Raw genomic sequence first — 20,975 nt, forward strand, 5'->3', positions numbered from 1 at the left:
CTTAAGCTGTTATTCAAAAGACAGTAAGGGTCGTTGGAAATGCTTTGTAATATCTCTGAACAGCCACAGCGCACTCCCCGCGAGAACCCTGAGCATTGGTTTTATCTATTCACAGAAGGCCGACCTAACCTGGTCCTGGTCCTTTTATTTTTTAATTTGTTTGGTATCAATAATTCTTATCTTCTGGGCATTTGGGTTGTTGTAATCACAATATGGGTTCATGTTTAGGGTCTCTCACAACCTTCCTTTTTGTCGCAGGAGCAATTCTTCTGTTACCTACTGTTTCACTCAGTTTGCCAATAATACCCTGGCCATAGAAAAAAGCATAAGTTTGAGCTGTATCAGCTTCAATTGCTGGCTCTACAAAACCGCGAGGCCCTAAATTATGTGTTAGCCTCACAGGGTGGGGTCTGTGCCCTTATTAAAAAAAAAAATGTTGTACCTATGTCCCAGAGTTTTCACAAAATATTAACAAGCATATCTTGTCAGCTAAACAAGCCTTGAACCAGTGGAAGGCCCAGGAAGGGGAACCCACTATTTTTGATTCCCTTTGGGGTTGGTTACCTAGTGTAGGTGGACTAGGGGGAGGCATTGTTTGCATCTTGCTCACAGGTGTTGTAATATGTTTTGTTCTTTTCCTTTTGCTCACTTGCTGTAAAGTGCTCATACGTAAGATTTGTACCTCCCATTCCCCAGAAATTCCTTTATACTCTCTCATTAATGATCCCAATTGCATGGAGCTTAATCGCATTTTGTCTTTAAAGTATGAGAAAACTCTGCCAAAGGTTTGTTGAGTGTTCTCAAAGGAGGGATTGTTGGTGTCACTGGGCATAGCTACCAGGTAACTCGGGGGAGTAAAAGGCCATAAATGCCAATGAAACTCCTGCGCTCTGGGTCTAAGTAAACCACAGAACTCCATCTTGTAAACTTTCACCTACTTCTATGCTAACTGCTTACATGCTGAAGCAGGCTAAAGCAAAAATGTAAGGGTCAGCTTTTCTAGCAGACAGCTGTCGTTTCGCTCACAAACACAGTAAAAATAAAAAAGGGGGGGGGGAAGCCTCTACATCTTAGCCTGCAAAGGCCAAAAATAGCAAACAAATGAAAATTTTTCTAACGGTAACTGCTCGGGCAGAAAGGGGTAGTGGGAAAAAAACAAACAAAGCCTGCACAAAAACAGCTTAAAATATAAAAAGGGACACTTCCTTATATTTGCTGCGCTTAATTTAAGACATGCTGGTCTCCTAGTGCCTATTCAAAGCTCTTAAATAAAGTTGGTTTGTTTCTCCACCCCTGGTATGTCTATTGGTGCGGCACACACCGGGCAACGAACCCCGCTGTTGCCCACCTCGGGTCCTTTTGGGCCGGCAACACAACTATATACCGGAGATACATTGATGATACTTTCATCCTCTGGACAGAACCTAAACTCCCTCACTGATTTCCACCACAACTTCAATGATCACCACGCATCTATTAAACTCTCTCTAGAGCACTCCTGCACCAGCATCATCTTGCCGGACACCATGATCAGCTTCAGCAATGGAACCCTACTGACCACTGTATACAAGAAACCCATGGCTCATCACACTTACATACACAGATCAAGTAACCACCCCAAATACACCAAGAAACCTGTTATCTGCAGCCAGGCACTCAGAGATCACAGAATATACTCAGTGGAGAAAGTCCAGGATACACACCTTAACACACGTAAAACTGCCTTCACCAAACAAGGACACTCCCCCAGAGAAGTAGATCATGTCATGGAACAGGCCACACAAATATTCCAAGAGAAACTCCTTCAAAACAGGAAAAAACCCTCTGACCGCACACACCTAGTTGTCACCTACCACTCTACACTGGAATCCATACAGGGTATCATTTAATATTTACAACCTATACTTGTTGGGGAACACATCTTGAAATAAATTTTTCCCGAACCCCCTCGTCTGGTCTTCAAACAACAGACACCCCTGCTCCGCAATCTCACCAACCTCATTATCAGAAGCAAGTCCCCCACAGACCAGGACCCACCAACTCAACACAGCACCAGACCCTGCCATAACTGATGAAAAACTTGCAGACATATACGATGGTCAATACCCTCCAACACACTTTTCAAGATCCATGGGTCATACACATGCCTATCACAATACGTTGCGTACCTCATCCAGAGCACTAATACCCCAATAACTATGTGGATGAAACCAGACAAACACTACACTTTTGAACGAATTCACAGAGAAAAATGATAAAAGACAAAGACACCATATCACCTGTGGGCAAACACTTTTCACAAAACGACAACTCCATATCTGACCTCTCAGTCCTCGTCCTCAAAGGAAATCTACACAACACCTTCAACAGACAAGACTGAAAGCTTAAATTCATAACTTTGCTCCACACTAAAATAAAGGCACTGGATTTATGGCTTGTTACAACAATCTGTAACCCACTGACCTCCCTTTTTTGTCCTATGACTGCAGCCGTGTTAACAGACTACTTCACCCTGAATAGTATCATACAATGTGTTAACTACTTATGTTAAACAATCTGTTACAACTTGTATTTAGCTGTGACACTCTTAGTAGGTTTCTCAGACCTTAAGAAGAGCTCTGCATAGCTCAAAAGCTTGTCTCTTTCACCAACAGAAGTTGGTCCAATAAAAGATATTACCTCACCCATCTTGTCTGTCTAACAGGAGCCTAGAACTACAATTTTGTCTGAAACAAAAACATATACAGTACACAAAAAGAGTTCCATGCAAAGGCTGCTACAAAGTGGGACATTTCCAAGAAAAGCAAAAAAAGGACAGTCAGAATCAGCATGCATTAAAAAAATGTATAATTTAAACCAAAAAACAAAAATCCACACTTTTAAATAAAAAAAATCTAATTTAAATAATCAATTTCTTTAAAATAAATACGTGTTGATTTTTTAAAAATAAACCTATTCAATATTTAATTTGAAATTGACAACCTATGTTAAGGCAAACTTATTATAAGCCCTAAAAATAATTTAAATACAAAAAATAATATTAAGCAGTACATGTTGGCTGCCAAGTTTTAAAGAAAGTCAAACCATTAAAATGGTTGAAGTCACTGGCTAAAACACCTGAAATAGGTGGTCTTGGCAATATGCATCAAAGCCCAGATTGCAGGTATCCATGGCAACTGTGATGGTAAGGAAGAGAAGAGCTCTCCTACCAATGAAGCTGTTGGAACACTCAAGTCTCCTTTGAAGACTGTTTCCACTGGTGTGCAGTAATGCACCACAGAGTGCTGCAAAGATCTCATATTCGGATGAGCAAAGGGTGTGACACAGGTCATGAGGAGACTATCAGGCCCAGCAGTCTTTGGAAAAATTGTGTAGTTGTTCCAAGATTTGCCAAGGAGTCTTGAATTTTCAAAAAAAAAAACCCACTCTCTCTTCTGGAAGAAAGTATCTGGCCCAAGTGGAGTCCAGGACAGCTCCGATGAAGGTGATCCTTTGCACAGGTTGAAGTGAGGACTTTCTCCCATTTGACTGATAGTCTCCAAGACTGGAAGAATATGCAAATGTATAGGATCTGAGGAGACTCCTGTTAAGAGTTGACCCTTCGGAGTCAGTCGTCCAGATATGTCGGCAAATATTCCTGGGTGTCTGAAGTGAGCAGCAACCACCACAAGGCACTTGAAGACTCATTCGGCTGTGTACCAGCCAAAAGGAAGGACTCGCTTGGTAGCGTCTTGTCCTCACACAAAGAATCTCAGGTATTTGATGAGAGTGATTTCCAAATGACAGTAGATATCTTTTAAACCAAGAGATGCATACTAATCTCCTGGAGATAATGAAAGGATAACAAATGAGCATCCTTAACTTGAATGTACCTGTTGAGGTTTTTGAGATCCAGGATCAGTCTCAGAGTGCCCCTTTTCTTGGTAATTAGAAAATAGTAGAAAATGTGGCCCTGAGACTAGAGTGGCAAAAATGTGTTTCGAGTCCTGTGTCAGAAGACCTTAGAATAGAGGCTGGGCTCTCAGAAGCATTGATGGGCCTGTCACAGTATCACACTGTGGAGACTGAGAAATCACTGATGAGCCTCAAATCTCTTCCCCATCTAGTAGAGGAACTGAAGACACAGGAAACCATGCACTAGGTTACCCACTGGGTCTCACCCAGACATAGAAAGCACTGGACATGGGCGCTTGTCTCAAGTACGATCACTGGACAAGAAGAGCACCTCTTGAAGCCCTTACATAGTCCCAGTGAGAGCTGAAGGTTCATAGCCTTCTCATACATGTCTAAACTATTTATAAAAAATAATATTAAGCTAGACTAAAGGAAAGTGTAGTCCAGAAGAAGAAAAGGTGTGTTCCTTGTACTCTCTGCAGTTGTGGCAAAGAAACTGAGGTATACACCACCTTCAGCAGAGTAAGACAACAACATCACACTAATGCAAAAACTCATGCACTCCCCAGCAGACACTACTCTTCAAATAATTCTGCAGCTCAATGGCAGGGGCAGTGTATTCGACAAGTTGGAATCAGAGACCTCCAAAGTTATTTTTCTTAGCTTCAAATCTAAGTTCTTCAAAGTTTCTATATTAACCTTGTCAGACGGTTCAAAGCTCCATCTAACTAGGAAGTGGAGGGAAAAACGTAACCCTAATTGAAACATATATCCAAGTCATCTGCAGCTGTTTACCTAGCAGCTTGTAGCACCCTAATGCACAGAGTGAAAAATAAAGATTAAGAATGCAAACTTAGTCAGAGTGGATTTGGGGTTTTCTGAAACCTTGATCATCAGCTCAAGTCCTTGAATTGATGCTGTTCCATATTTTTCTTCTTTTCTTTGAAGTTAGTTTTTAACCTGCTTTCAGGCACATTTATTAAACATCTTTTTACTTACCTAAGAGCAGTTTGAAAAACTATTAAACTTCAACAAAATAGAAAGGTATAAAACTGAACAAATGTACTTGAAATGGAGATGCACAATTCTGATAAATTAAGTATGTTTCATTATCCAAGTTATGTTCTTCCCAATATGCTATAGCAGAAACTGCCTAGGCAAACAGAAACATGGGCAGAAAAGCAATTAATTTCTATAGCATAATCTGTTGATATACAAGTTATTTCATTCCATGTTGCACTTTCCTTTGATCATGAACATGGAAAGACAGATTTGAGTAGCTGAATGTGGGAACAAGAAGGGCTTTAAGCCTGCACAAACAATGTCTGGCAACATTTTAGCAAAACATTACGTATAGTGACTGTTACTCAGCATGAGGAAGGAAAGTACTACCCAGTAGTGGTGTGCTGAACCACTATAAAATAGACACACACATTATAGGATTTGAACTTTCAAAAATAACTAGCTGATTGGCATAATTTATAAACACAAAGTCAATTACAGTTTACAATTCTGGATGTGTCAGTGAAATCACTGATCACAGCCTGTACAAACTTAAAATTTGTCTTCCCCTTGGCATTGAAGTGTTTGTGTTTTCCAATACTTCATTACAACTGTCTTTAAAAAAAAAAAAGCAGCTCAGGAATATTAAACATCTGCAGTGTTAGGGTTTTTTGGTTTGTTAATAAAAGTAAATTCAATATGGCACACTTTCAGGTGAAGTGGCCACACTATCGGCTCCTAAATTTTCTCTTTATTGTTTACTCTACATTTTCTTTACTGGTGCTAGAAGTCTGTAGAAATTGCAGGGGCACTGGCCTACCATTTTCTAAGGTTTTCCTTTAGAGACCATCTCTGTTGTACCCAAGCACTGAACAAATATATCTTCACAGCAAGTCCTGTTAGTATAGTCTCAGTGTGTGAAGTGAAAGACTTCTTCACAGCCATCCCCAAAATGGCAATGGCATCTCCACTTGGGTCAAGGGATCAAGGATTGTTTTTCCACAGAGGAAAAAAATAAATTAAAATTAGCATATGATACTATATAGAAGACGAGTACTTATTCTCAAAATGTGTTACCTATTTAAACCACTCAGTTAAAATAGGCATTTTGAAAAGGACTGTGTAGGGCTTTCTGAAAAATGTTATAATTTGTCACCTTCAAGACTCCTAACACCACTGGCTCCATCTGTTTGCTTTCCCTACCACTTCATTCCACCGATGATGCTAGACTCTACTATCCATTGTCCTTTTCACACCTTCACGCTTGCTTCCATACTGCACCTTACACTTCACATGCCCTCCCAAAATTTGCCTATAAAGACCCACTTCTCCCAGGAAGCTAAGAAACTGCCCACCTATATTGGCTGTATTAGGGGCCAGTGAGGATTACTGGTAATTATTTAGTCAAATATTTTAAAAAAATCAAAATAATTTGGAACCACCAAAAAGTAAACAGGTCTATGTAACTCTATAATCTTATTACCATAACTCTGCTTCTCTTTTTCCTTCCCCTCCAATTGTTTTAACACAGACTTATGCATTATCTTTACTTAGATTATATACTCTTTAATATGGAGTTAGTGTCTCTTGTTTGGGCTACCCTCATGACAGTGGAGCCCCAGGGCACTACTGTAATACAAATAAATAATGTAAATTACCATTAACTATTGCACTACTGATTGGCAGACTTGTTGCTAATTAGCAAGTAGATAGATTAATCAAAAAATGACTAACGCATCACATGACTTACTTTGCTTATTTATTTTGTCAAATGTTGTTTAGTTTTACTTGTTTGATAAAACCTGGCAGCATATTAATGAATACAATGTAGTATCTTGTTAAAATAATAAGATTTTAGAATTACATCTGCTGACAAATTTTGCTGAAGTAAGAAAAGACTATGATTCGGGGAGGGGAGTTGGCATTTTATAAAGTGAGCCATTTAGCTAAATGTAGATTAGTAAAGTTCTGCTGTACAAAATTCGGAAACATCTTTGAATAATTCTTATAAACCAACAGTTACTCACCTTCTCATAACTATTCTTCTTTGAGATATGCTGCATACATCCATTCCACCATATGTATCTGTGCGTCTTGTGCACCAGTGCCTAAGTTTTCCCTAGTGGTACACGTAGGGGCAGCTATGCCCATGCTTTGGCTTCCCTCATGATCCAAGCCAAGGGTACAGAGGATGGAGCCACGCTGCCCATCCTTGAATTCCTTCGTACTGGAATCCAGGTGATAGACTGATGTGCTGGAGAAGGAGGAAGGGTTGTGTACTGGACATATGCAACACATCTCAAACAACATCCTCATGAGAAGGTGAGTTTTTTCTTCGAGCGACTGCATATGTCCATTACTCTGCAGGTGACTCTTAAGCTGTTTTCAGTGGAAATGGGTCTGGCAGTCCCATCGGAAGAGGGACTGCAGGACCGCTTTCCCCACATTTGTGTCTTCCTTTGCTGTGGCAGTAACTGCATAGGCTCTCTCAATTCTATCTAGAGCAGGGATAACTGATGAAAGAGAAACCATATGGAACTATAATTTTTGTATGTATCTGCTAGATCCAAAGGTATAGAATGGATCTGACAACCCTTCTGGCTCTGGGTATTAGGAAATACTGGGAGAAAAAACCCTGATCTGCTGTTGAGGAGATAACTCCTCTACAGCTCCCAAAGAATGTACAGATTGCACTTCTTGCCTTAGTATAGTATTTGGAGATGGGTCCGTGAAAAAGAACTGGAAGGGAGGCAGAAGAGAGGGATACAAAGAAACTGCAAGGTATATCCCAATATCATGGTGTTTAGCACCCATTTGTCTCAGGTGATAATCTGCCACACACTTAGGAAATGGGATAACTGGCTCCCAAAGGGAGGGAAAGGGCCAGAAAGATCCAAGCTTACAGGTATGCTGTCCCTGACTAAGACATAAAACAGGCGGTTTAAAGGCCTGTGGCTGACTGGATAAAGTGACTGAAGAGGCAGAAGGTGGTGAGGCCTCCTTCTTTGTGATCTTTGTTTTCACCTAGAATGGTCAGATTGTCTGTAGGGATAGCCTGAGCTGGAAATGAGGACGATATTTTGTCCTCTTTGTGGCCAGTGTGCATAGGCCTAGGGACTTTAAGGGTATGTCTACATAGCAATTAAACACTTGTGGCTGGCCTGTTCATCTGACTAAGACTCGGACTGCAGGGCTGTAAAACTGTGGTGCAGACATTTGGGTTTGTGCTGGAGCCCAGGCTCTGGGACCCTCGGGTACTTCTGCAGGAATCCCCGAAGACCGCAACCACAAGGAATGGTGCAGTTACTGATGTCACCATGACCCTCGCTGCAGAATCTGTGGTATGTAAGGAAGGCTGCAAAGTAGATCAAGAAACCAGACAACTTTTCACTAAGAGGCACTGAAACTCTTCCTTGGAGCCATCAGGCAATTTATTTGCAAATCTAGACACTGCCTCCGAATTTGAATGGTCATACCGAGCCAAGAGGGTCTGGTGTTTGGTGATGTGTAGTTGTAACCCTGCAGTTGAATAAATCTCTCTCCCAAAAAGCTCCAGCTTTTGGAATAGCCTTAGGTCTACCTCGACAGTGTCCTTCATTCACTGCAGCCACTACCAGTGAAACTGGGGTAGTGTGAATAAAAATCTGTTCCAACCCCTGGGATGGAACTTGGCATTTGCCCTCTGTGAGCTTAGCCATTGGTGGAATAGATGAGTCGGTTTGCCAGAGTGACCTGGTTGACTGCATTATCACCTCATTCATAGGAAGAGCTACTTTCCCTGCAGTAGCCGGGTGCAATATGTCTGTACGTTTATGCAGATCCTCCTCCATCATCTCCATCTAAATACCAAGATCTACAGCTATTCTTTTCAGGATCTCTTGGTAGCTTTATAAGTCATCTGGAGGATGGAGGAAGCTTCCAGTACCATAATCTCATCCAGTGACAAGGATAATGTAATCAGAGGAGGCAAGGTAGAACCCTCATGAGGCTGATCTTGCACCACTGAGGTAGACAGCTGGTCCAAGGAAGGGTCCAGAAATTTGGTATCCAGCAGCTGTTTGGTACTAAGTACTAGCAGTCTCTCAATACGGGGTAGGGAAGCCTTCCTTCTCATGATCTGCTTCTATGAGGAAGAGGAGATGTCCATCTCGATGCTAGAGGCATCCCCACAGGCACCCAATAGGGCCAATGAGGGAGCTGATACGGCATCAGAAGCCAGTTGTGCCTAGACCAAGCCTACCAATCTTTCAGTCTGCTCATGTCAGAATACCTTCTGTGAAAGTGGGAAAGGGTTCTGGAGGAAACCCTGGACTCTCTGAAGTAGGAGACATGGACCCACTTTGGACTCCAACAGGGAGTAACAGTATTCCTCAGGCCAAGATGGTGCGATACCAGGAGACATCCTCAGATACTGGGATTGGGATCTATGTTAAGACTGTAATACCAGGGGTAGCATCAGAGGCTTCCCAGCTATTGGTACTGTGTGTTGAGGTGAAGCAGGTACTAGGAGCCTAGACACTGTCAATGAAAAAATCATTGAGGATAGTACCAGTCTTGAGACTGGTGAGGCTGTAACAGATTCCAACATTGGTACCGAAGACTGCACAAATTGTGACAGTTCTGGCAGAGGACCTTTGCCTTGAATCAGCAGTGAGAGTGGTACCAAAAGGCACAGCAAATCCTTCACGGCCACACAGATCTCTGGTATTGTCAGCACTGAAATGGATGGCAGTCATTGCTGCTTACAGTGGGACAATCTACTGTCATCACCAATGAAGCAGCCAATCTTGACAGTCCTGGGGCAGGTCAATCCTGTGAGAGCCACAGTGGGCCAGTACTGGAGAGCAGTGAGCCTAGGGACATGCTCTACCTTCAGTAATGGAGTGGCATTCCACTGCTGAGGAGTCCCCGCACCAAGGACTTCGAAGAAGTTGATGCCATCTTCTTCTTAAGCTTCAGACAGGAGCGGTCCAAGCTCTTATGCTTTCTAGAGGACAGCCCCAGTGGAGGGGATCTCCTATGATTTCTGTCTGTTGGCAAGGTTGGGGGAGCATGTCTAGAAGGAGTGGTTAAAGAGCTCCCATGAGCCAAGTGAGTGGTTCTGATGCTGGGCAAAGAGCACCCTCTATGAGACTGCATCTAAAAGATTAGATCTCTCTCTGCTTCTTTGTTCTGTATTTGAAGCAGTGGCAGATCAGACACCTGTAGTACTCAAGTAACCTTACCCAAGTATTTTGAACAATGAGAGTTCAGGTCACTAACAGGTATCGCCTTATGACAGGGAGAGCAGGCCTTTTTACCAGAACACCTTGGCACAAGCTCTTCAAGTACCTGATGAGGCCCAGAAAGACTCACATAAAGAAAGCAAAATAAGGTTTAAAAACAAGAATAAAAGGAATAAAGAAAGAAAACCACCAAGAGAGGCAATAGCAAGTATCCCTAGTAAAAGTTAACTATAAAAAATATTGTTCACAGAGGAATGTTTTTTGACTGTAAAGCACTGAAATTCTCTGGCCACTGATCACCGATGGTAAGAAAGAACTGAAGAATAAGCAGGATGGCCAAACTTACTGACCCTCCAAATCGCATATGACAATCTGCAGAAATTTGAGAGCTGGGGCAGGCATGCCAGGGCTTGGGGTTTCAGTCCCACAGGAGGCACCTGACAGGGCTCTGGGCTTCAGCCCTGCGTGGAAAGGGATCTCGGAACTTCAGCTCTGCAGGAGGCGCCTGCTGGGACTCAGGGCTTCAGCCCTGCATGGATGGGGTCTTTGGATTTCAGGCTCACAGGAGGCACCTGCCAGTGCTTGGGGCTTCAGCCCTGTGAGAAGTGCCTGCCTGGACTCAGGGCTTCAGCCCCGTTCCTGCTGAAGCACCGAGCCCCAGCCCTACAGTGCTGAAGCCCTGAGACCTCCCTCCCTGCTGGGAGGAAGACAGAGGCGACATGGGGGGGGGGGGGGAAAGGACACACACCTGGGGTCACGTACCTTCTGAGAGTTTTGCCAGGGTTTGATTGCCCCACTCAGTCACAAGGTGCTGCTGGGTCCCCTCCTCCCTGCATGGGGGCTGCTGGAGCTGGCAAACTGGGAGCTGCGGCCAAGGGGAGAGGCAGCGGCAAACAGCTGGGAGCTGCAGGGAGTGCCACTGCTTTTGCTGCTACCTCTCCTTATGGAGCTAAAGCAGTGGCTCCTCCCGGCAGCTCCCAGCTGTTTGCCACTGGCTCTCCACATGGAGCTAACATCCGGGAGCTGCAGGGAGGGGTCAGTGAGGGTAAGACCGGGGGTATCCTGACAGGGCATGGCTCAAGCTGTTGGAGGGGAGGGGGATAATCTTTAAATTGTGCCCTTCTCTCCCTCCAGCAGGCACCTGTTGTCTCTAGCAGAAGCCTCTAGCTCCACCACCCCACCGCAGGGCAGAAACCCTGGGCTCCCCACACTCCACGAGCTGCACTTTAACAATACAAATGCCGCAACTACACAGCCACGTTAAAGCACTGCTACGGCAGCGCTTTAACGTTGCTAGTGAAGACATACCCCAATGTGGTCAAACAGAAGTTTACTTTTCTTGCTCGTTTGGTATATCTTATGGGAGATAACCTCCAGTTTTGGGATATATCTGCCTTATTTCTCAGCAGTTTGTCCTGAATTTGGTATTCTCAGTTGTGTCCCACAAAGGCACGGTTACACTTGTGAAAAATTCACAGGTTGATGGATCTATGATGATTTGAAAGTATTAGACAACATTTAAAAGTTAATTAATTTCAGGTATAATAAATTTTGTCCAAGATTCTTCATCAATAAATTTTTTAAGTGACCTGTTAAGACGCTTGAATTTCAGCCAGGAAAAAAAAAGATTTATTCTTCTGACATTAATGAGTTAGTAAATTTGGCCTTATACAAGTAAATATTTTTCTTTTTAAATAACATCTGATAGCCAAAACAAAATATTTGAGAGAGAAACATAACAGAAACATCATTTGAGGAAATACAAAAATTAATATCTTTTAACAACTCTTTAGAGCCAACATTTATACTACATGGAAATACAACACAGAAAATATTTGTTGCGATTTCTCACCATCAAATCTTATCTGTTACAAGTCCAAACCACATGTATATCTATTTTCTCAAAACACAGCTTTCTTTCTGATCTATTATTTCACACACCGTGTTATTAAACAGAAGATCAAGAATTTAATCTTCCTAAAATGAACCCATTACAATAACAAATAAACGTAATACATTCCTCTAATCATGAACTTCAAATGTCATTTCTTGAATCATTACAAAAACTCCATCTGTGAGTTTAGCAATCAGTTAGACCTCTGCGTCATCTTGAAGACATTGGTGATTCATTAATATGTTGACAATAAAAGACTGTTGTTCTTCAAGATGTGTAGCTCTGACTTGGGTGCTGGCTGTGCCGCGGCAGCTTATCCGATGCGGCCTGGGAGGAACAGTGGGAGTACGGAACTGGTACAACAGGTACATCCCATGGGTTCCAGTACTGCCACTGAACAGGCCATTGCCCCTACCTCCACACCGCTGCCACAGGAGCCACGCTGGTCTCGTGGGCCGGTGGCGATTTGCCTTTTATAGGTGAGGGGCCGAATTCCCCTTCAGGCTTGGACCATGGCCCTTCTGGTGACCAGGGAAGAGCCATAGATGCCATAGTGCCTGCCCGAGGAGTGGTACTGGGGAGCCGGAGACCAGTGCAGCGACCAGGAACGATTCCACACCAGGGGTAATCGATGCCTAGAGAAATTCCGCAGAGTATGCAAAGGTATTTTAACATAAATTTTGTGGATTAATTCTTCTCAAACATGAACAGCATGAAGAGCTGTGCCTTGTGGCAGAACTTGTTCAGAGCCCTATGAATGTAACCAAGGAAGAAGTTTACAGACCTTTGCTCAATTTACAAGTAAAGTAGAGATAAATGTCACTGAGTAGATGCCATAATTTGGTATTAACACTAATACAAATCAGCTGAGAAGATAGGATGAATAGTTTGTCTCAGGCCAACTGGACAAACTACAGAGTTTTGCAGTCCAAGGGACCAACTGAATTAAAGCTTTTAAAATACAAGCTATGAGAGCAAGAAAAGCTTAAATCAGTTTTCAAATATTTTGATGAGGGGATAGCTGGAGAAAGAAGAAACATTTTAAATGTGCAGGGACTTATTTCTTCTGATGAGAGAATCCATGACAGCTACAATTAAATTAGGTTGATGTTTAGTCTTCCCTTTAAAAATGAAGCAGCTACTGATTTAGAACTCTAAAATCTTTCACTGAAATCACTCATGCACAGAATTTCTGGGCTCCTACTCAAAAAAACAATTTATGGAGTCCCCATTCTACCTCTGAAAATTGTATCAGAGTATTTGTTTAGTATCAGACAGCAGAAAATGAAGCCTCATTTGTATATGTATAATAGTTCAACGGGGAAAAAATGTTATAAAAATAAATTATTCAAATTAGAGAACTGGATAATAAGATTCATTTTCACCTATAAAACTTTTAAATACATTTACAGTAGCAGAAATATACTGATTTCTTAATTTCTTTCTCATTCTCCGTACTTACCAACTCTGAACTAGCCCAACTGAAGGCCTGTTTAGCAAGTTATCAGGCAGCAAATTGACTTCTCTCATGGTATTAGCTAGCCGCACAGGAAGTTCTTTCCGTAGGAACATATATGATGTTTTCTCACATGCATTATCACGTCCTGTTAGAAAAAATAAAGAATTCTATTGCAATAGACTATGGTTTAGAATTTGCAGCTCTAGAATGAAATAAATGTTGCTGTTAGAAAACAAAGACCAATTAAAGTACCCTTAAGTCTGGTCCCCCTTTGATCCCTCCAGTTCCCTTCTCACTCTTCAGGACACCACATTTATCTTTACCTCTCTAGCTCCTTCCCCATGTCCATCTGTCAGTACCTCTTTCAAACCCCTTTCCTTCATTTCATATCTTCAGGTTGCACCTGCCTTAAAAGATTCTGTTCCCAATTCATTCTTCCAAGCTCTACTCAATCGCTGTTTGTCTCTAGTGCTCAAAACCTCTACCCCAGCCACACTCACATGACAGAAAAAAAACTTACTACAAAAGAAAAATAATTTACAGTAATTTTCTCCAATATCGGGAGGCTTTTTTCCTATTGCTTTTGTTGTAGAAGCAATTCCATAATAATTGTACTTCTACAATGCTCTTTTCTACAATACTAGCACTTCTGTTCTAGAAAAGCTACTAATATTGTAGAATCATTTTTGATACAAGGATTACTTAGATTCACTTTTAAAATTAGTATTAAATAAACTTGCCTATGCAAGATAAAATACCTACTAACTCTTTTCAGCACTATTACTACTTCATCAAGAGTTATAATCCCACATTTGGAATTGTGGAGACTCTGTAAACAAAACTACTCAAGATAGTTAAGTCCAAGGCAGACTGCGAAGAGCTACAAAAGGGTCTTTCAAAACTGGGTGACTGGGCAACAAAATGGCAGAAGAAACTCGGTGTTGATAAATTCAAAGTAATGCACATTGGAAAACATAATCCCAGCTATACATATAAAATGATGGGGTCTAAATTAGCTGTTATCACTCTAGAAAGAGATCTTGGGAGTCATTGTGGATAGTTCTCTGAAAACATCCACGCAATGTGCAGCGGCAGTCAAAAATGCGAACAGAATGCTGGGAATCATTAAGAAAGGGATAGATAATAAGACAGAAAATATTATATTGTCTCTATATAAATCCATGGTACGCCCACAGCTTGAATACTGCGTGTAGATGTGGTCACTGCATCTCAAAAAAGATATACTGGAATTGGAAAAAGTTCAGAAAAGGGCAACAAAAATGATTAGGGGTATGGAACGGAAGAGAGATTAATAAGACTTGGACTTTTCAGCTTGGAAAAGAGACGACTAAAGGGGGATATGATTGAGATCTGTAAAATCACGACTGGTGTGGAGAAAGTAAATAAGGACGTGCTATTTACTCCTCATAACACAAGAACTAGGGATCACCAAATGAAATTAATAGGCAGCAGGTTTAAAAACAAACAAAAAGGAAGTATTTCTTCACACAACGGGACTGTTCCTATAAAATCGAGACATCTGGTCACCCTAATCTCTCTTCATTTCTAAGGTGAATTTTTAAAACTGTCATATTTCAAGACATTGCTTTGGAAACTATTTATATTCTGTGCTTCCAAAGTCAAAGTTAGTTAACATTGCTATAAAAACTGCCTTTTGCATTCTAATAGCATTACTAAATAGGGAAAGCAAAATAAAATTAGGCCCTGGTCCACCAAAAAAGTTGACTCTGTAGCTACTGGTCTACAAAATCTGTGCGCCATAGCTGGAGAAACCTATGAGCAAATTATTTCTGAATGACAGCATTCTGTGCATCCTTTCCCCCATACCTACAATGGTAGTTGTGAACAGCCAGACTGTCATATCAGTATATGGCAACTTGGCTTCTGAGAGGGCTTTTCCAAGAATATTCAGCAGCCATCCAAAGAGGAGGCATAGTCAACATAGCCTGTTAACTTCTAAAGAGGTTGGAAAGGGGAGTGAGCTAACATGTTCTTTCTAGCTGTCATTTCTGTTCATCTAGTCAATTATAAAAGAGTAAGAAGAGGACAACAGGGCTCAAGTATTTAAGGGGAGAAGAAAAAAGGCAGTAGTGGGCAACCTGCGGTCCGTCGGCCCATCAGGGTAATCTGCTAACGGGCTGCGAAATGGTTTGTTTACATTGACCATCTGCAGGCACAGCGCTCATAGCTCCCAATGGCCGCGGTTTGCCGTTCCCAGCCAAAGGGAGCTGCGGGAAGCGGCGGCCATCATGTCCCTGCAGCCCGCTCCGCTTCCCACAGCTCCCATTGGCCAGGCACAGCAAACCACGGCCAGTGGGAGCTGCGGGCAGCCGTGTCTGTGGACGGTCAATGTAAACAAACCGTCTCGCGGGCCACCAGCAGATTACCCTAACAGGCTGTGTCCGGTCCACAGGCCGCAGGTTGCCCAACACTGCCCTAAGGCTATGTCTACTCTACCACTTTTGTCCATAGGCGCGGACTCTGTGGGTGCTCCAGGACTGGAGCACCCATGGGAAAAAATTAGTGAAGAGGCAGGGCAGGGGCGGGGTCAAGCACCCACCGGGACAGTGGAAGTCAGCGCCTATGCTTTTGTTGATAAAACTTATGTCGCTCAGGGGTGTGGGGAAAAAAAAAAAAAAAAAAAAACCCACCCGAGTGACATAAGTTACACGGACAGAAACGCGGATGTGGACAGTGCTATGTCAGCGGGAGAGCTACCACTCATGGAGGCAGTTTTGTTATGCCGACAGGAGAGTTCTCTCCTGTCAGCATGGAGAGGCTACATGAGTGATCTTACAGCAGCCCAGCTGCATCAGTACAGCTGTACCACTGTAAGCTTTCTAGTGCAAACACGGCCTAAGGAAACTGAAATTTCCTTTGAGTTTCCACTTTAATCTTAAAATGTATCATTTTACTAGATTCCCATTGTGTGAATAAACAAAAGCATTCATTGGAGACATCTGTGTCAAAATATATACACAGGTAATTGAAAGCATTGGTGATGCTTACGGACACTATCCTTCACTGCAGAGCTTAGTTGAGTGATTAGATCTTTGATTCAGTGACTACGCCTATTTTCAGATTTCCCACCCTTCCCTAGGAGTAGAAAATTCTATGGCAATATCCAAACAGACTAGGTAGGCTCAGAGACCTGTGTTTTACTTGTCATGGGCTATAAGTATTTCACTATAGGCAAAAGAGAAATTGAAAGTGTCTTTTGTGACTATGACCAACACAACTGCCTCAAAAATGAACAAAAAATACAAGGTACTGATTAAGGATACGTTCAGGCAGCCCAAGAAAGGTTAAAAGCATTGCTATGCATATAATAACTAGGATTTGCAATTTGAAAACCCCTCAAGCACATTGCAACTGGCACAATCAAGGTCACACTTTAAGGCAGTCCCATTATAATCAGTTGAACAGCACAGCATTCAACATCTGTTCACAGATAATGTACATTGGTAAGACAGCGCCCAATCAGGTTTAAAACAAGCATTTGAAGCTTTTTTTGTGTGCTCATTTAAGGCATGTCAATCAATGGACTGTTATGTTCTATTGGCATCAGTAATTATTGTTTCAAGGCTCAATCCTGCAAATACTTAATATTATTTTACTCACATGCGTTTCTTGCAGGATGTGCCCCTTCAGTTACACATAAGTAAATATTGAAAATGTTGCATTAGTCAGCAACTGCTAGACACCGAAGGAACTAATTATGAAACTGTATAGTTGCTTTCAATAAAATACACTGATAATTAAGGCTGAGTGTCAGTCATGAAGTCACAGGTTCCATGACTTTCTGGGACTTGTGTGACTTCTGCAGTGACCGGTGCAGCTGACTCTGGGGCAGCCCCGGGGCCAGCCACACCGGCTGCTACTTGGTCGTTGCCCCAGAGCAGTAGTCTGGGAGCAGCAACGGCACTCCGAGCCACCCTCCCACCTGGAGTAGCAGTAGTCAGCGCTGCCGGTCCGCCCTCCCCAGCAGCGTCGGTGGCAGTGAACGGGGGAGCCAGAGCGCCTCCCAGTAGCAGCGGTGGCACCCCGGGCCAACCCCCCCTCCCTGGCAGCGGTGACGCCCCGGAGCACCCCTCCCCTCACCAAGCAGCAGCATCCCTGGGGTCCCACAGCACATTGCGCCAGAGCACCCCTCCCCACCAGGACCTAAGATTTAGCTAGGGGTATTTTTAGTCAAAGTCATGGACGGGTCACTGGGCCATGACTTTTTGGTTATTGCCTGTGACCTGTCCATGACTTTTGCAAAAAATACCCGTGATTAAATCACAGCCTTACTGATGATATACAATTGGAGTCCTATTTTGTCATGTACTTTATTAGATTTTAAAAATCTTAGCATTTTGGACCCCATGTATCCACCTGGTAATGGTTTTCTTTGTGTAGCTACTTCGAAAAATTCCTGAAGAAAATTGGAAGGAAACTCAGGTAAGGGACAGGAGTCTTATTTGTCAATGAAATGACAGATTTGGCCCTCAACCCATAGATTTCTGGTCACCGTAAGGGGACAGTACGATTTTCATGTAGTCCCAGGACTTCTGCAGAGTTTCCTTGACTCCCACCTACAGTCTCAGCAGTTGGGCTGCCATGCATCAAAAGCCATCCTCAAAAAGGAATGGGAAGGTAGGGAAAGAGAAAAGAGGAATTACTGCTCATCTGACCAGCACTAACTGGATTTCAGTCTGGAAAAACATCCACACACACAAATGCAGGAAGCATGCTATGTCCAGGGGTTGATCTTTAGCAGTTCCTTTTCCCATCCAGAGCTGCAAAAAGGACATCCCACTTGGGCTATGTCTACACTACCGCAGTAAGTCGATCTATGCTATGCAACTCCAGCTACATGAATAACGTACTTTAGGTCAAGTTACCGTGGGGGGGGGGGGTCGACAGGAGAAAATCTCCCGTCAACTTACCTTACTCTTCTCGTCGGGGGTAGAGTACAGGAGTCGACTGGAAAGCGATCTGCTGTCAATTTGGCGGGTCTTCACTAGACCCGCTAAACCGACTGCCAGTGGATCGATCCCAGAGCGTCAATCCCGGCTGTAGTGTAGATCTGCCCTAAGTCTGGGGCACCGGAAGAACACAGCTGAGCCATTAATCTTTCCTCACCATGGATCTGGCCCCTAATTTAGAGCATATTTTGTTACCTTCAATTCTGTGAAGCAGAGGATAGGATATGGTCCATTATTTTAGGGAATTACTTCTTAATGCAGATATAAAACACTTTTCACAATCAAGATTGCCCAAGGTGCTTCCCAGGAACCATCATTTATTAAATTTCACAACCTTTTTAACATGTTCCAATTAAAAACAACCTTTGAAAATGAAATTTCTGAACTTATTGTAGTGTTCTTCAAACTTGTTATACTGATCAATTTTTTCTTTTAAAAAGTATCATATGTTCTGTCTCCTACAAGTATGAAGTGTTTTTATGGTTTTATTTTTCCACTACAGTTTAGTCAATACACATACTTCAGGTCAGATTTTAGTACCAGTTATTCTGGTGTAAAAATGGTGCTCTCTGAGCACCAACAGAGTAACTTTGAAATTACATTGGTGTGGTTGAGATTGGAATCGGACCCTAAATTTATAAAGCATTTATAAAGCAGCCTCTTCCAAGGCACTACACTAGAATATAGATGTATAAAATATAACAAAGACATACTACCATGCTTTTAAGATTTTGCATGAAAGGAATAAATAGCAGACGAAAGGGATGTCCAATGAAGAAAAAGCCAGGCATCGGGAGGAAATATTTTAAACATGAGGGCCAACAGTGATCATACTTTATATTTTCCCAAAATGTGTTTTTTTTAACATTTTTTAATTGAATTTTGTAAAAGAGTTGAAGACTTGGCAGATTTCAAGGGGGAACAAATTACAATGGTATAGAAAGGTAAACCACATGGTACCATAAACACAGCTCTTGTTATAAATTACTACTCAACAGCCTGCTGTTTTCATACTTTAAGTAATACATCACAAATACAGCTTTATGTTGTCTTGTTAAATTATATGAAATTAAAAAGCACGTATAGCTCTGAGGAGTCATGAATTCCTGCCTAGAAGATGCTAAATTACAAGATATCAAATTCTGCTGAAGTGTGATAAGTAGAAATGTGATTGAAGAAAAAACAGAACAGAATCTGAAAGTCATTATTACGGATAAAAGAAGAGCTGCATCCTAAAAATATATTCACTTAAGTAGTTCCCACAATGAAAGTGGAACTACTGACAGAGTGGTTGGGAATTTTTCAAACCGGTTTTCGCATTGGACAATACCAATTCATCAACACAAACCTTTTGTTGAAACAGTTTCTGAGATGCAGGAGGGAAATTCTGGTGAGAGAGAGAGTCTCTAGAATAGCCAACCAGCCCAGGTTCAAGTCCCAGCTCTGCAATTCTACCTTATCCCAGATGAACACCTGAACTACCAGGTTATTGGCTATCTGGGATAGGGGTCATTCATTGGACAAAAGAGAGAATAACTCTATAGCTTGGTGGTTAGGGCTCATACCTGGGATGTGGGAGCACGGACTTGAACCTGGGCTTCCCACATCCCCGGCGAGTATCCTGACCACAAAGCTACTGGATGGGTAAATCTCTCTCTCTCTCCCTCACCCAAACCTCCCGATGTAGAATGGAAAAGATTTTTGAAATCTCAAAGTTTTGCAGGACAGAAGAACCGTTTCCCATCCAGCTCTAACTCAGATGAGTAAAGAGTTTAACTGTTTGCAGAAATGGGACCTAAAAGGAAGAAAGCCTCAGGTTTAGGAGCTCAAAAGCTATGGGATCCACACAGCCTTGTGCTTGTGCACAGACAAGTGCTATATCTGATACTAAAGGAGGGAAAGAGTACACAAATATTCAAGTAGGGAGTTATGACAGCTGGTACATGGCTTGTTAGTGCTTTTTACCAAAATAAATTAAAAAGGTAATACCGTGATCTGTACCAAATTCTTACTTTGGTATTAAATCCATACCTAGCCACCATTGCCTCAACTGTAGGTTATTAATCCTAGCCTCACATTTCTTGTTTGGTATTTTAACCCTGGCCTTTTCATTTTTTAGATTTTTTTATTTTTAACTCTTTTTTGTTTGTTTGTTTGTTTTAAGATTTATAAATTTAAACTCTTCCCTTTTTATTTTTAATTCTTGTCTGTATTTTTAAAATTATTTTTAGCTTTCACCTTTTCATCTATGTTTATTTTGTAGAAGCTTAACTAGTTTGTATTCAAGTGAATACAAGTGAGTTACCCAAACTCTTAACCAGATTTTATTTTCTCTAAGTGATGGATGTACCTTCTTTGAAATATTATTAAACATGTTCCTTAATGAGCAAGAATTTTTGTACAGAATTTATAAGCTGAGTTACATTATATTTACATATATATATATTTCTAACTTAACAACCACAAATAAAATGAAACCTGACTTTTTTCAACAGAACAACAGATTCCAA

General features: G+C 41.9%; 1 protein-coding gene across 2 annotated transcripts in view; it reads right to left on the reverse strand.

Annotated features, from left to right (window-relative positions):
- PDK3 (pyruvate dehydrogenase kinase 3) overlaps positions 1 to 20,975 on the reverse strand; it is a 96,576-nt gene that overhangs the window by 49,728 nt on the left and 25,873 nt on the right. Inside the window, exon 2 of one of the 2 annotated variants that reach the window (XM_034754991.1) lies at positions 13,478 to 13,619. The exons of the other annotated variant lie outside the window; for it this stretch is intronic. Coding sequence (XP_034610882.1) covers positions 13,478 to 13,619 — 142 coding nt within the window. The remainder of the gene's footprint in view (positions 1 to 13,477; positions 13,620 to 20,975) is intronic. 2 annotated transcript variants of the gene reach the window in all.

The sequence above is a fragment of the Trachemys scripta genome, chromosome 1, assembly GCF_013100865.1.
Source record: "Trachemys scripta elegans isolate TJP31775 chromosome 1, CAS_Tse_1.0, whole genome shotgun sequence".
In the NCBI taxonomy this organism is placed as follows: Eukaryota; Metazoa; Chordata; order Testudines; family Emydidae; genus Trachemys; species Trachemys scripta.